Below are 17,173 nucleotides of genomic sequence, written 5' to 3' on the forward strand. Positions count from 1 at the left end.
CTCTTCCAGTCTTAGTGAATGCCCTCTTGTTACCGTAATATCCCTCCTTTTGAACAAATCCCGGGCAAGATCTCTATACTGTCCCCTAACATATTTGTACACATTTATTATGTCCCCCCTCAACCTTCTCTTTTCCAGGCTGAATAGTCCTAGTTTTGCCAACCTCTCTGGGTATTGCAGTCCCTCCATTCCCCTTATTAATTTTGTTGCCCTCCTTTGTACCTTTTCAAGCTCATTTATATCCTTTCTATATATTGGGGCCCATAACTGAGCACAGTATTCCAAGTGTGGTCTGACCAGTGCTTTGTACAGTGGAAGAACAATGTTCTCATCCTTTGCAGCTATACCTCTTCTGATACATCCCATTACCCTGTTTGCCCTTACAGCAGCGGCCTGACTTTGGGCACTCCAATTTAGTTTGCTATCAATCAAGATGCCCAAGTCCTTCTCTATCTCTGAATTCCCCAATGATTTCCCATTCAGTGGGTACTGGTGACTTCCATTTTTCCTTCCCATATGTATGACCTTACATTTCTCCTCGTTAAACCTCATTTGCCATTTAATGCTCCACCTACCCAGCTTATCCAAATCCCTCTGTAGGTCTGCACTGTCCTCTTTTGTATTAATTGTTTTACATAACTTTGTGTCATCTGCAAATATTGATATTTTACTATTTATCTCGTTGACTATGTCGTTAATAAAGATATTAAATAACATTGGGCCTAGTACAGACCCCTGTGGTACCCCACTAGTGACGCTTACCCAATCTGAGTATATTCCATTTATAACCACCCTCTGCCTTCTATCCCTTAGCCAGTTAGCTACCCACTTGCAGACATTTTCCCCCAGCCCCATCATTCTCATTTTGTATACCAACCTATTATGTGGCACGCTATCGAACGCTTTTGAGAAGTCGAGATACACGACATCCACTGGTTCCCCCTGATCTACTCGAGAGCTAACCTCCTCGTAGAAGTCAATCAGGTTTGTTTGGCAGGAGCGATTCCTCATGAATCCATGTTGGTTCAGGATTAAAAGATTATTAGCATCAAGATGCTCCGTAATCGCCTCTTTAATGAAACTCTCAAAAATTTTGCCCACAACGGACGTCAGACTCACCGGCTGATAGTTTCCGGCGTCACTTTTCGCTCCCTTTTTGAATATTGGCACTACATTCGCCTGTCGCCAATCAAGTGGTACAGACCCAGTCTCAACAGAGTCCTTAAATATAAGATATAACGGTCTGTCTATCACATTACTTAGTTCCCTTAGTACCCGTGGGTGTATGCCATCAGGTCCTGGTGATTTGTTTATTTTAATGTTACTGAGGCGTTTCTGTACCCCAGCTTGGGTTAGATTTGTCATACTTAGTGGAGGATTAAGCTTGTCACTTCTCATTTCTCCTGTTAGTTCTATTTCCTTTGTGAAAGTTGTCTAAAAAAAATTATTTAATAGATTAGCTTTATCCTCATCTTTCTCTATGATTTTGCCTTCCTCACTTTTTATTGGTCCAATATTATCCGATTTAATCCTTTTACTATTTATATACGTAAAGAACAGTTTGGGATTTGATCTACTTTCCCTAGGAATACGTTTCTCTGTTTCCTCCTTCGCTATTTTTATTTGTTTTTTACAGGTTCTCGTTTTTTCCTTGTAACACATTAGTGCCTCCTTACTGTTTTCCTGTTTTAATCTCTTGAATGCCGCTTTTTTGCTATTTAACGCCCCTTTTACGTTCTTGTTCAACCATATTGGTTTCCTCTTATTTCTAGCCCTTTTATTCCCATACGGTATATATCTCTCGCACTGAGTATTCAGAATTCTTTTGAAGGCTTCCCATTTACTATTCGTATTCCTTTGATTAAGAACTTTGTCCCAGTCTATAAGTTGAAGGCTTTCTTTCAGCTGATCAAACTTCGCCCTCCTAAAGTTTAATGTTTTTGTTGTTCCCTTATTGATAACCCTACTGAAGGGCATTTTGAAGTCGATAATATTATGATCGCTATTACCTAGGTGCCCCCCTATCTGTACCTCAGTTATTCTATCAGGCCTATTAGTCAATATTAAGTCTAACACGGCCTTCCCTCTCATTGGTTCCTGCACTAGTTGGGAGAGATAATTATCCTTAATATTTGTGAAGAACCTTTTTCCTTTCTGAGATTTACAGGTTTCTGTTTCCCAGTCAACATCCGGGTAGTTGAAATCCCCCATTACAATCACTTCATTATGTTTTGCTACTTTGTCTATTTGTCCTAATAGCAGATTCTCATTCTCCTCTGTTATATTTGGTGGCTTATAGCAGACCCCCAGTAATATTTTATTATTATTTTTTTGCCCCCTCTATCTCTACCCACATGGACTCGACCCCCTCTTCTCCCTCTCCTATATCTTCCCTTAGTCTGGGTTTTAGACATGACTTTACATATAAGCAGACTCCTCCGCCTTTCCCCTGTTTCCGGTCCCTTCTAAATAAACTATAATCTAATAAATTTACCGCCCAGTCGTAGCTATCGTCTAGCCAAGTCTCTGTTATACATACGATATAAGCGCCCGCAGCTCATCAACTTTTTTTTAAAATTTTGTGCAGCATAAAAAATTATGAGAGTTAAATCACTTCACTGGCAGATTTGTCTTCATTAAAACTGCATGTACAGCAAGGTCCCGAAATATTTGGACAGTGGCACAAGTTTTGGCATTTTAGATGTTTACCAAAACATATTCAAGATACAGTTATATAATCAATATGGGCTAAAAGTGCAGACTCTCTTTAATTTGAGGTTATTCACATCCTAATTAGAGTAAGGGTTTAGGAATTACAACTCTTTAATATTTAGCTGCCTCTTTATAATGGGATCAAAAGTAATTGTACAATTGTCTCATATTTAATGGGCTGCATGAGCTATTCCTTTGTTAATTCATCATCATTTAAAGGTAATAAAAGGTCTGAAGTGGATTCCAGGTGTGGCATTTGCATTTGGAAGCTATTGCTGAGAACCCACAACATGCGTTCAAAGGAGCACTCAATGAAAAAGAAACAGACCATCATTGGGCTGAAAAAAAGAAGACATCCATCAGAAAGATAACAGAAATGTTAAGAGAGGCCAGATGAATGGTTTGGTACATTCCACAAAAAGAGAGCGAACTTTTGAGCTTGGGAACTCAAAAAGACCTGGCCATCCATGGAAGACAACAGTGGTGGATGATCGCAGAATCCTTTCCATGGTGAAGAAAATCCCATTCACAACATCCACACAAGTGAAAAACACTCTCCAGGAAGTAGGTGTTTTAGTTTCTAAATCTACCGTAAGAGAGAAGACTTCATGACAGCAAATACAGAGGGTTAACCACAAGTTGCAAACCATTAATCAGCCTTAAAAATAGGAAGGCCAGATTAGACTTTGCAAAAAAAAAAAGCTAAAGAAGCCAGCCCGGGTCTGGAAAAGCATTCTTTGGACAGATGAAACCAAGATCAACCTGTATCATAATGACAGGAAGAAGAAAGTATGGAGATGGCCTGAAACGGCTCATGATCCAAAGCACACCACATCCTCCGCAAAACATGGTGGAGGAAGTATGATGGCATGGGCATGCATGGCTTCCAATGGCATTGGATCACTAGTGTTTATTGATGATGTGACTGAAGACAGAAGCAGCCAGATGAATTTTGAAGTGTACAAGGCTGTACTTTCTGCTCAGATTCAACCAAATGCAGCAAGGTTGTTTGGACGGCAGGAATATTTTTTAAGGCAAAGAAGTGGAATATTCTGCAATGGCAGAGTCAATCACCAGATCTCAACGCCATGCTTAATGGGACTCTGGCAGCACAGAATAACTGTTCAAACCAAGTCCTGCCACCTGGTGCTTCATGGCGGGCCAATCCTTTAAATACACCTTTGCACCTTCATGTTTTCTCTCCATCTCCAGACCCCCTCTTCTTTGATTGAGAGCTTTGGGTTCATAGGGCTAGAGAAGGGCGGAGATAGAGGTAAAACATACAGGTGCGAAGGTGTATTTAAATGATTGGGCCCGCAGGAAGCATCGAGTACCTGTACTTGGTTTGAACAGTCATTTTGTCCTGACAGAGTTTCTTTAACCCCTTAAGGAGAGTGGGTTTTTCTGTTTTTTGCTCCCTTTCATCCCATATGGCAATATGGCCATGTGAGGGCTTTGATCGCTATGTGTAACTGAAATGCTCATCTGCTATGAGTGCCGAACACGGGGCCGCGCTCATAGCAGTTCGGCAATGACAACCACGGGTGTCACTTGCAGACCCCGGGGTTGTCATGCCAACCCATCAGCGCCCCGCGATCATGTGACATGCATCCGGTTTGCTCAAGTTAAATGATGTCGCCATCAGATATTGACATTTAACTAGTTAACAGCCGCGGGTGGAACGCGATTCCACCTGCGGTTGTTAGGGGCACAAGACAGCTGATCAGATCAGCTGTCATGTGCTGTAAAAAGTGCAGGCTCAGCGCCGGAGCTCGTACCAAAGAGGGGGAGACGACCTATGACATATAATCATCACATCATAGGTCGTTAAGGTGTTAAGACAAAACTGAAGACCCACAAACAAGCAACAACTGAAATCAGTTGCAGTAAAGACCCGGTAAAGCATCACAAAGGAGGAAACCCAGGTTTTGGTGATGTTAATGGCTTCCAGACTTCAGGCAGTCACTGTCTGCAAAGGATTCTCTACAAAATATTAAAAATGAATATTTTATTTATGGTAAAGTTAATTTGTCCAATTACTTTTGAGCCCTTGAGATGAGGAAGTTTTGTAAAAAAAAAAAAAAAGTCACAATTCCTAAACATTTCACAGGATATTTTTGTTCACCCCCTTTAATTAAACCTGAAACAACACAGACAAGACAGACTGTGGCTAAGCCTCCCTGTGAAATTCAGGAGAAGTTACACCACCTTAGTGGAGTAGCTTACTCCAAAAATGTACTCCAGTCTTTGAATTAGATTAATTATAATCTAGAAAACCTTGAGATCCAAATTAAATTGAAGATTCCAGTTGTAGTGGGAAATTATTATTTCAAAGACTGTGGGGCCAATTCATTAAGACTGGTGTTGGGCATGCCAGTCTTAATGAATTGGCCCCACAGTCTTTTAAATAATAATTTCCCACTACAACTGGAATCTTCAATTTAATTTGGATCTCCCTAATCTTTGTTTGGATTATCCATAAGAACTATAAGCGTTGGGCTGTACAGAAACCAAAACTGAGGGTTCATTTCTAAACTATTAAACATGTTAAATGTTCTCTTATGTCATCCACTACGCGCGTGTGTTTGAGATTGCTTGAGAGCCTAAAGTAATAAAAGGACTGATATAAGCAATGACAATCTCTGTACTGCTGTATAAACAAGAAGTTACAATTTTACTCTATTCCCCAACAGTATACAATCTATTTATTTTACTTATATAGCGCCATTAATTCCACATCGCTGTATAGACATTGTCATGGCTGTCCCCGCTGGAGCTTACGATCGAGACTCCCAAGCAGTATGTCTTTAGAGCTTTCTATTGAAATCTCTAATACGATGTCAACCAAATAGGTCTTGTAATCACATAAAATAAAGCAGTGTCACAAACACAATCACTAAGCAATGAACAAGAACTATAAATTCAGTTTACTTGCATTGAGTACTGGAGAAATAACTGATACCTAGTGATAAACAAAAACCATGAAGAATCATTGATACCATCACAAGGGGTTTTCTACTCTATGTATATGACGGTACCACTAAATGGTCTCTATTATTTTGAAAAAGCACTGAATAGTTCTACTCTTATTATACTAATCATATATATAATATACACATCTATAACATATAAAAATCATAATTTATTCTTAGTACCACAAACTTGGAGGAGTGAGATACTATATTATTTTTTTTTACTTTACAATGTAATATTATAAAAGGACACAGAATACCATGTCTGGGGGACCGGTTGGGTTAATCTCTTTCACTGACAAGGTACACTGATGGATGATAGAAATTTCAACCAGACTTGGTAGTGAGTGATAGTTCAATAGTTACATGGCAGTTCCGCAATGTTCACTTCTCCCTGAAGCAGCTAACGAACAACATGTCAGAGGCTGAGTGCAGATTTCAGCTGAAATAGTAGGTGAATACAGTTCAAGCATTAAAGTGAAAGAAGGCCTACAGTTAATTCTTCACAGTTCCGTTCTTTTGGAAGGGCAACTTGTACCAAGTGGAATTGGAATCAACACAGCATTGCTCTGAGCTAAAACAAAGCAAAATGTAGGGAGAGAAGAGCTTTGTACACTGAAAGAACAAATTCCCCCTATGGAAATAGCACATATAAATTGTACAATAAGGGTAGTCATATTATTTATGCTGGGATACAGTGAACCTAAACTAGGTACAAAGAAAAGACAACTTATTTATTTCGGCAGCAAATGTACACTTGATATAACTTAATTTCATCGGATACTCTTTGGCTGAAACACGTGACTGTATTATGACAAATTCCAACAGAAAAAAGTGTCATACACCATAAGATGAAGTATTATATCACTTCTTGAGAATGGTAAATGGTGCCATACAATACTCCGTATTCTTGCAAGGGCATAGATAATGGACATACAAAAATAAAGGTCATTGGCTACTGGCTCTTAAACTTATAATCATATCCATATGTTTTAGTTTAACATATTAGGCCAAATGCAAGGTTATTTGGGGATTAAATTAAGGATAGAAAAATTTATGTATTTTTCTGGCTTTGACATCGCACGCTCATAAACAGAGCAGATGATGCTTTATCCCAGAGCTTCCAATCAGTTTAAAAAGAATTATTTCTGGTGATTACCTTCTTCCAGTTTCTTGGTTGCCTTATAGTTGCATTATGGTTAGTTGAGCTCCAAACCTTCCTTTCATTGCTTTTTATACAACTTACAAATACAGCGGCGTTATGAATAATGAATAAAGCTTGCTAAGTTCCAGCTCACATCAAGCAGCATCAATCAAGTGGAATGCGGTTAGAAAAAAGGCCTTTCTAAAGAGATCCCCCTTGTAAGGTGTATGCATTTGTTATCCTCTTTTCAGGCAATGTCTGCTAAATGATTCTTTCAAAAGGTAATGATTAATGAACAATGTAAAGTGAAGGATTTAACTGGAGAGTCATCACATCAAATTGCCAGGGCAAGAAACATGGCTACATTTAATGCAAACGCCCAATTAGTGAATGACTGCTCTCCTTCGTGGGCAGGAAAAAGCTCCTGTGAGATGGCAAAAGAGCAAGAAGAGTTTGGGGCAAAATATCTGGGATGAGTAGAATTTGCATGTTAAGATTTTATGGCAGTGCTGAGCGTTAAAGGGACTCAGTCAGCACAGAATGACTGTTCAAACTAAGTACAGGCTCGGTGCTTCATGGCGGGGCCAATCATTTATATACACCTTCCCACCTGCTTGTTTCCATCTATTTTCGCCCTTATCTGGCTCTATGAAGCCAGAGCTGTCAATCAAAGAAAAGTGGGGTGGAAGAAAGAGGGAAAACAAGCAAGTGGGAAGGTGTACTTAAATGATTGGCCACATCACGAAGCACTGAGCGGCGGGACTTAGTTTGAACAGTAGTGTTGAGCGAGCATGCTCGACACTGCTCGGTACTTGCCCGAGCAACTCACTACTCGGCGAGCACCGAGCATTTTCGGGTTACTCGGGCGGGAGCTCGGGTCTCCGCCCTGCATCTTTGGCGCTCTTTACAGAGCCAATGAACATGCAGGGATTGCCAGCCAGTCACTGTAATGCCCCAGCCATGTTGGTTGTGGACATTACAGTGATTGGCTGGCCGCACAGCGTCACATCGAGTATTTAAAACTGGGCGGCGCCATCTTGGACACAGTCTCTCCAGATCAGACAGTGTAGGGAGCGTGCTGCTGAGCTAGGGAGAGATTTATACTGCGAAATAGGTAGTGTAGGGTCTCTAAAGCCTGCAAAATCAAGCAAATAGTCCTTCTGAGGACTAATATCCATCCCAGATAGACAAGGACTTGCACGGGGATAGTTGCAAGTCTGCATCTTCTGATGCAGCAAGGATCACTTCTGATGGGCACACTTTTAGGCAGTGACCTGGGTGTCACAGATGCTTCCAGGAGTCTTCCCCATGCTGTTCCCATGTCTTTTCAGCACTGTATGCATGTGTCACACAGCACATGGCCAGATAAGGTTGTAAAATGTTAAAATGACATTTCCCGGCGAATGCATTTGTCACGGTTGAAAACAATACAAAAGTGCAAAAACTCATAAAAAATGCTACTTGTGAACATAGCCCAATGTGTGGAGGAGTACTTTTGTTTTTGGTTATTTATTTTACAAGTCTTTACCCTGGAAAGGATGTTTCTTAACATATTTCACAGGAACACAGTTTCAGTTTAGTTTTTGAACGTTTTATTGTGAGCCCGTAAAAGTGGCTTAATACCTCTGACCACGTTGTTGACAGCTGTGACCTGGGGGTCAGAAATGCTTCCTGGGGCGATCCCCATGCTGTCCCCATGTAATTTGAGCACTGTCACTATCGTTTTGGCCACTTTTTAGGCTTTCCACAGAATGCCGGGGATGCCGCCGCAAAAATGCTCGGGTCTCCCATAGACTAACATTGGGCTCGTTGCTCGGGTCGAGCACCCGAGTATCACGGTGAGCTCGGCCCGAGCTTCGAGCACCCGAGTATCACGGTGAGCTCGGCCCGAGCTTCGAGCACCTGAGCATTTTAGTGCTCGCTCAACACTATTGAACAGTCATTCAGTGCGGATAGAGTCTCTTTAAAGAGGCACTCTCATTTCAGTAAGTAATAGCATTATGCTAACATATTCCATCCCTTAAAGAGTAACCATTGTTTAAATGTGTTTTTCAGAAATCAAAAGTACACAGAAAAATAAAAAACTTTGTAATATGTCTTATTAGCCACATCTGTTTTTTTCCTCCTACTGGATTGATCATTCATTCTCAAATGTCTTAAATTTGCAGGTAAAATCAGTCTTCAGTGAATACAGACTTTTCCATTACTAAGATAGGAGATAACAGTTGGTGCTTATAAAGTTTTATGGAGAACTATAACAATCATAACAGGAGAACTCACAGCAGAATGTCTGTCTGTCTCTAGATTCTTCACTGTAGACAGATTTTACCCATGAATTAAGAATACAAGACAAATCCAGAAGGTGAAAGAAGCAGATTTCTCTGACAAGGTATGTTGCAAAGTTGCTTCCTTTCATTTGCATCATTGATTTATGAAATAAAAATGTAATGCACGCTTACTCGTAATGGCATAATCTAGGAATAAGTGATCATTTACTATGTAAAACAATGGCGTAACAAAAACAATGTTCTGTTTTGAAAGACACACAAGTAAATGTAGGTCTAGTCATTTACTATATTGAGTGTACTGAGAAAGAAGCATTGATGTAGACAATTGTTCTACTTTGATGATGTCACAATGGATTTTGTCTTTATAAATGTGTTATACTGTATTGAGGTCACGATTGAAGTTATCTTCGTTTGCAAGCTATTGTTCTGTCGGAATGGCCAGTGTCAGTTTCCAGAAACTGCATTGCATCGTGAAACTGTCACAATAGAGTAGGACTTCTCACTAGGCTGTGTTCCACTGTGATAACGTGACAATGGACATCGACATGATTTATAAGATTTTTTTATATGACAATGTTAAAATTTTGTATGTCTTTTTTTCAAAGCAGTTTTCTAGTGTCATGTATCACAATGGTATTATTTTAACTCCTTTAGGCTGTGTGCCCACTAGGCGTTTTTTTAAGCGTTTCTGCAGCAGTAATTCCGCTGCAGAAACGCTTAAAAAACGCTTGATAGAAGGTCTGCCATGTTCCCCAATGATAATCCGCATGTGCTGTGCACATGCTGCGGAAATTTCCGCTGCGGATTATCATTGCTGAAAAATCCGCAGCAGTACCAACTATTTTGCAGAATCGCGGCGTTTTTGCCGCTATTGACTTGCATTGGACCACATGACATCCACCTCACTACATGTGCACATGCGGATATCATGTGGATATCATGCGGTTCAATGTGTGGATGGTACCCAGGTTTGGAGAAGAGGAGACTCTCATCCAGACCCGGGTACCATAATACCTGTAAAAAAACGAATAAAATAAAAAATATACATTATACTCACCTTCTGATGGCCCCCGGGGTCCTTATCCGATCCATCCTGGCTTGCCGGCAGCTCGCGATGGTGTAAAAGGACCTGCCATGACGTCATTTAGTCATGTGACGGGTCGGTGGTCGCTGACATCGGCAGTCGCGTGACCCGTCAGATGACTAAATGACGTCATGGCAGGTCCTTTTAGACCACCGCAAGCTGCCGGCAAGCCAGGACAGATCGGATAAGGAGATCGGGGGCCATCAAAAGGTAAGTATATTATTTATTTTTTATTTTTTACCATTCTTTTATGGCCACACTATATAAATCCATACCGTTTGCATGGATTTACATAGTATGACCAAGTTGTCAAGCACTTTCCAAGTGATGCTAAAATCGCTTGGAAAGCGCTTGTCAACCCGCATGCGGAAATGCATGTGAAGAACGCTTCACTTCCGCTTGTCCCTGGCAGGAAAAACGCATGTACAATCCACGTGCGTTTTTTCTGTCAGGGAGATGCAGAAACGCTCAGGAAAAAATCGGAGCATTTCTGCATCGTGTGTATTATTGTGAGGATGCCACAATGTTTGCCTTTTCTTCTGATGTTATCACTGCTATTGCCTTTATTCCTAGGCTGTTTGTATTTTTCAGGTTTTATCCTGTGCTTTAAGGGCTTGTTCACAAGTTGCGTTTTTGCAGTGGAAAAAATCTAGCTTTTTATAGTATCGGCAAAGTGAATGAGATTTCTGAAATCTCATGCACACGCTGCTTATTTTTTACTTGCAGGTTTGAACCTTCAAAGCATTTTTTTTTCAAATCTGCAGCTTGTCAATTCTTTCAGCGTTTTTCATCCATTCAAATGAATGGAAAATAAACTGGTAAAAACACATAGTAAATGCATGCAAAAACTCAACGGCAAATCATGCAAAACCCTGCAAATATTTAATGAGTGCACATACCCTATTGGTGTCACAATGGTTTTTGTTTTGATTCCTTAGCTGTATTATGAAGATATTGCAGTACTGCTTGTTTTAGCCTCTTAACTGTCTTTTATTGTGATGATGTTTGTCATTTTTCTAACTGTTTGATTGTGATTAGTGATGAGCGAGTATGTTCTGTTAACCCTTTTGGCGAGCATGCTCGGGTGTGTCCATGATTCGCAACTGTTTGATAGCTTTAATACATGTGAGGAATGCCTAAGAAACAGTCATTTCTCACATGTATTAAAGCTGTCAAACAGTCGCAAATCATGGACACAGAGCGGCTCAAACATAACACCCGAGCACGCTGCTAGTAAATCTCGAGTAACGAACATGCTCGCTCATCCCTAATTGTGATGTCATAATAGTCTGCCTTCATTTATAAGCAGTGTTTTATTGTAATGATGTGACAATAGTGTAAGCCTTAAACCAGGGTCATTTTCTAGATTGATGATGTCACAATGGACTTTCAATTAATAAGCTGTGCTCTATTGTGATGATGTCACCATCGTGTTCAACTTTATTCCTAGGCTGTGTTTGTTTTATTGTTATTTGTGTAAGCTGTGGTCTGCTGATGGAAAAATAGATCCTTCGTTTATAAGCTGTTTTCTGTTGTGACAATTCCTATAAATGATTTATAGACTGTGTTTCACTTTGACGATGCATAGACTTTTTTCTGTCAATGGACATTCATCAAGATTGGCATAGTGCAAGCTCGTGCTACACAAGTTTTAACAAAGTACATGGCGCCAAATTAAGAGACGCATGCCAATTAATGAATTTAGTGCCTCTTCTCAGTGGTGTGCAACTGTGCCAAAATTGCTACTCAAGTCAGAGTATCATTTCTGGTGTAGAATTTGTTTGATGAATTTGATGAAGAGTATAGTGACGCACCGTCCTACCCCTTCCCAAGTTGCGCCTATTTCTGTGGAACTGATACAAATTGGCATAAAAATGCAAAAACTCTATAAAAAAAACAAACAAATTTCACTTTCGTGGTGTAAAAGCTTTGATGAATCTGGGGCCCTTATTTCTAAGCGTATTCTATTGTGCAATGTCAGAATGACCGGTGTCAGTTTCTATGAACATTGTTCCGTTGTGATGTCACAATGCAATTTGAGTATTCGCTAAGCTGTGTTCTATTGGGGTGAAGGGACAGTGGACTTTTTCTTCATTTACAGTAAAAAGTATGTTCAATTGTGAAGGCATCACAATAGTGTTTGTCTTTATTTTAAGAATGAAGTCTATAGTGCAAAATTTCATGCAGTCTTTAAAATATCATGACTGAATTAAATAAAATATCGACGCGTTTCAGCGTCCGTGAAATGTGTTGATATGGTTGATGTTTTATTTAATTCGATCATGATATTTTAAAGACTGCGTGGAATTTTGTACTCATTCACACTAAAATAAAGAAATCTTTGCGAACGTAGTGCTGGACTGTTTTTCGCTTTCATTAGGACTTGTTCTGCGTCTAGGCATAGATGCCGTCACTGCTCTGAACCATACGGGTGAGCTGGATTTCCTTTCTTCCAGTGATGTTCTATTGTGCCAATTTTGCAATAGTGTTCGTCTTTATGCTAAGGCTGTATTTTCCTGTAATAATATTCAATTTAAGCATTTTGTGGTGATGTTACTGTCCTTTATTCTAATGATGTCCCAATAGGCTCTCTTCATTTATATTGTGAGAAAGTCATGACAATGTAATATACTAGGCTATGTTGTATTGTGTTTATCTTTAATAATAAGCAATCTTCTACGATATTGATGTTGGGGTCCTAGGTTCAAATCCCACCAAGGAAAACTCCTGCAAGGAGTTTGTATGTTCTTCATGTTTGCCTGGGTTTCCTCTTGATACTCCGTTTTTTCCCCCCTACACTCCAATGACATACTGATAGGGAATTAAGATTGTGAGCCTTAATGGTGACAGTGATGACTGTCCATAAAGTGTGGCGAAATATGACGACACTAAATACGCAAGAAAAATAAATAATGTTACAATTGTGTGTGTGTTTGTTTTTTTGTGATGGCCTTGCACTAGAAATTTTTCTTTATCCCCAGGCTTAAGTAGTAATAGCTTATAATACTAAATTGTATTATATTGTGATGATGTTCCAATGACCTATATCTTTTTTTTTTTTAAACTGTAGTATTGTAATGGTGCCAAAATAATATTTCATTTTTTATCCCCAGACTGTTGTAATTGTATTTAACCTATAAGAAGGTGTACATGCAATGTACATCACAGTTAAGTCGGCTAATGAACTGACACAAAAATCTTTTATTAGACAAAGTTAGTTTCCTATTTAGTTTGGTTATAGGATAGTAGAAAATTTAAATATTTTGCAGATTATATGCAGAAACAATTATTATTTTCAGCATAAATATTCCAATACATTTGTACTGCTCTCTGCCAATACAGAAAGTCACCCAGCGAGGAGAAAGCTCAGAACATGCAGAACAGTCATGGGAGATACAAAGTTGCATGGGGCACAATATTCAATTCTTATTAGGTTGCAGAAACCTAATTTTGTAAATTAAGCTAGGCTTTAATCAGGAAAAGAAGAATTATTTCAATTGAATCCATAGTTGACAAAGGAGCATTACATTGAAAAGGCTGTACATCGCAGAAGCTCTAATTGGGCCCCCCCCCACAAAAATAAATATTTGTCTGTGTCACAGAAGAGCAGATCTCGCAACTTTCCAGCCTTTACATAGTAATTTTCCTCCTGCTGAAGTCCTAGATTCCTCTTTCATTGCACCCATAAAGTATGATGCCAATAAAAGTGCCCCCCAAACACAATATGATACCCCCATGGTGCATTCATCCACATTAGCCTCCACATGCAAAGTATAATGACCCTATTGTACCCCACTTCAACTCCCAAGGCAAAGTATGGTGACCCTAACAGTATGACCCCCCCCCCCAACTGTGACTCCGACACAGCTCTCCATGCAGTATAATGGGCCTTCATACAGTATAATGGCCCACACTAGCCCTCCAAACTGTATGATGGACCCACACAAACCTTCACACCTTGCTTTCATACAGTATAATGGCCCCCAACATATCCCTCAAAATATTATAATGGCCCCACATAGCCTTCCATACAGTATAATACGCCACCCATACTCCTCCATATAGTATAATGAACTTCCCATGGTCCTCCATAGAATATAATGCATTACCCATAGTCCTCCATACAGTATATTACACACCCCATAGGGTAAAATGCAGTCCTGCAGTATTATGGGCACCACATACTCACTGATTTTAAAATACCGTATATTTTAAATAAGCCGACCCGAGTATAAGCCGATGCCCCTAATTTTACCACAAAAAAATGGGAAAACTTATTGACTCAAGTATAAGCCTAAGGTGGGAAATGCAGCAGCTACTGGTAAATGTCCCCATCCTGGTACGTGTGGCTCCTTCATCACCAATCCTGGTACGTATGGCACCTCTCATCCCCCAATCCTGGTACGTATGGCATCCCTCATCCCCCAAACCTGGTACGTATGGCATCCCTCATCCCCCCAATCCTGGTACGTATGGCACCTCTCATCCCCCAATCTTGGTACGTATGTCCCCCCTCATCCCCAATCCTGGTACGTATGGCCCCCCCATCCCCCAATCCTGGTATGCATGACCCCCCTCATCCCCCAATCCCAGTATGTATGGCCCCCGAATCCCCCAATCCTGATAAGTGTGGCCCCCTCATCCCAATCCTGGTATGTATGGCCCCATCAGTGGACACAAAAAAAATAAACACTCATACTCACCTTCCTTCCTCACCTCTGTTCCAGCTCATGTCAGCATCTGAGCAGCGCATGATATCACTGCCATGCACTCTCAGATGCGGATGTGAGCTGCCCGCATATTCACTCCTTTCTTCGTTGGGACTATAGGCGTGGAGAAGAGTGAATATGCATTCTCTTTAGTAGGAGGCACTGTCAGCAGGAGCTGCGACTCAGCGCTCCTCTGTGCCCGCTACTAAAGAGAATGAATATTCATTCTTCTCCACGCCCATGGGAGTGGAGAAGAGGGAATATTAATTTCCCTTTAGCAGCGGGCACACGTGTTAGCTGCAGCAGCCGGCTACTGCATGTGTCCCGCTTCTCCGCCGCCTCAACCTCCTCCTCCCCAGTAAATACAATACTCACCTATCCGCCTTGTTCCCTCGCTGCTTCGGGACCCCCCCCAGCTCACGGGCCCCATAGCAGTGGCGTGGCCTGCCGCCATTGGTGGTACGCCACTGTGTACAAGCAATCTTTTCTGTTCCATGCAACAAAGGTGAGAACATTTTTCACTATTTTCCAACATTGTACCCTTCCATTAAGAATATCACAATAACATTTAAAATAACATTGAGCTTTCCTTTATATTTCCTTATCCAGGTAATATTTTCTGTATTATTGTACAGGACTGTTAGTAATACTCCTACATTTTGTATGAAAATAAAATCATAAAATAATTTAGAAGTGTGCTTAGCAATTAGGCTTGAATATGGAAATAAAAGCAATCTAGACAAAATTACTTTTTTTTTTCCCTGTGACCTGATGGAGCAGGAAATTATGCCACAAAGCACTGCTGTGTTAATCGGCCATGCTTAACCTATTTATTCTTCCTGCTTCCTTACTACAGTTTTTACTCAACAGTGTTCTCATTTACCATTTATTCCCCATGCTAACGTATAAACAACCAAACTTGCATTAAAAGGTTACAAACCATTTAATCACACAAAATAATAAAACTATGAAACAGGCCTGTGGATTCTATGTAAAAGCATAAAATAAATGAAAATGTTAGTCTTTTGCATACAATAGAATAATAACAGACTAAATTCTGAAAACCCTTATATGCTACTAAAAGTTTTTTTCTTCAAATCGTGCTGGTAAAAATGTAATAAATTCAAAAATTCCAAATATGTGCAACACATAAAATGGATTGTTCCAAGATAGACATTGACATCATATCACTCACTAGGTTTTCCTATTGTGGTGGTCTGACAGTTATCCCCCACCAATTGCTTGACTTTTTTTCAGGCATAAAGGTCAGCCCTTTATGATCACTGGGCCCAGATCATCATTTGCATTTTTTTCAGACATCTTTCCTTTTTCACTTGTGTTTCTTGACTTTTGCTGATTTTCTTTGTGCCAAATTCATAAACATTGCACATGCAATTCATGAATTAATGCCTTTAACCTTATTTTTTGCTCAAGAAGCTGCATGTTTTGCAAACTGCCAAACATAAAATCACTCCAGGGTAAGAATGGAGTAGAATTGCACCAAATCGTGACACATTTTTTAAAAAAGTCACATGTCATGAATCTGTCTAATCATCTGGAAAAGTCACATTTATGTAAAAATCAGAAAACTAACTACATTTTCAAATAAAACTTGATCATTTTTTAACAAATTAAAGTCACTAATTGAAAAGTTTTCATGCCAAAAAACTGGCAAGAATGCATTGCTGAAATTGGCCCAATGTCTTAATATACGAGTAAGCAGAGTGGTCGCATAACTCTTTCCCAATGTTGCTGCCAATTTGTTCTAGTGACATGTTATTTTATGTATTGGGTCAACCAATGTAATGTCAAAGTTTGAGTTTCTAACTGAACATTTGACCTATTAATAATTTGGTACTAAATTAAGGAACAAATTTATATCACATTAAATCTGCAAAAATGTTTTTTTGTTCTGAACTGATTCGCTCCATGAGGAAAGATTGGATAGAACTTACCCTCATCCTCCCATTTCGTATTGCAGGGCCATCCTCCGCAAGCCTTAACACATACAAGTCCATTTTGTATTCTCTCCCGCCACGTATGCTAAATCCAAAACCTTTAGCTCCCTTTTCCATCTCTACTGTAAAGTAGTCATAATCCTAAGAAGAAATGGGAAGTTTATTAAAGGGTTAATGTCTGCTGTGGATAAAAGCTACAGAGATTTCTCACCATGAAATCATTCTACTCTGGTTAACCACATGTGCTATATTTAGCAAAAAAAAACACTTTTATCCTTTATTACCACCATAAAAGCAGTAATTGCG

The 17,173-nt window shown here is 39.8% G+C and overlaps 1 protein-coding gene across 12 annotated transcripts in view; it reads right to left on the bottom strand.

Moving 5' to 3' along the window:
• MAGI2 (membrane associated guanylate kinase, WW and PDZ domain containing 2) overlaps window positions 1–17,173 on the bottom strand; it is a 1,194,143-nt gene that overhangs the window by 85,912 nt on the left and 1,091,058 nt on the right. For all 12 annotated transcript variants that reach the window (XR_012251242.1, XM_073652295.1, XM_073652296.1 and 9 more), the window contains one exon: window positions 16,865–17,008. Coding sequence is in view for 11 of the 12 variants with exons in the window: in XM_073652295.1 (XP_073508396.1) it covers window positions 16,865–17,008 (144 nt within the window). In the remaining variant the exon portion in view is untranslated. The remainder of the gene's footprint in view (window positions 1–16,864; window positions 17,009–17,173) is intronic.

This window comes from Phyllobates terribilis, unplaced genomic scaffold, assembly GCF_046119375.1.
Source record: "Phyllobates terribilis strain yellow unplaced genomic scaffold, ASM4611937v1 Scaffold_11__3_contigs__length_659146591, whole genome shotgun sequence".
NCBI lineage: Eukaryota > Metazoa > Chordata > Amphibia > Anura > Dendrobatidae > Phyllobates > Phyllobates terribilis.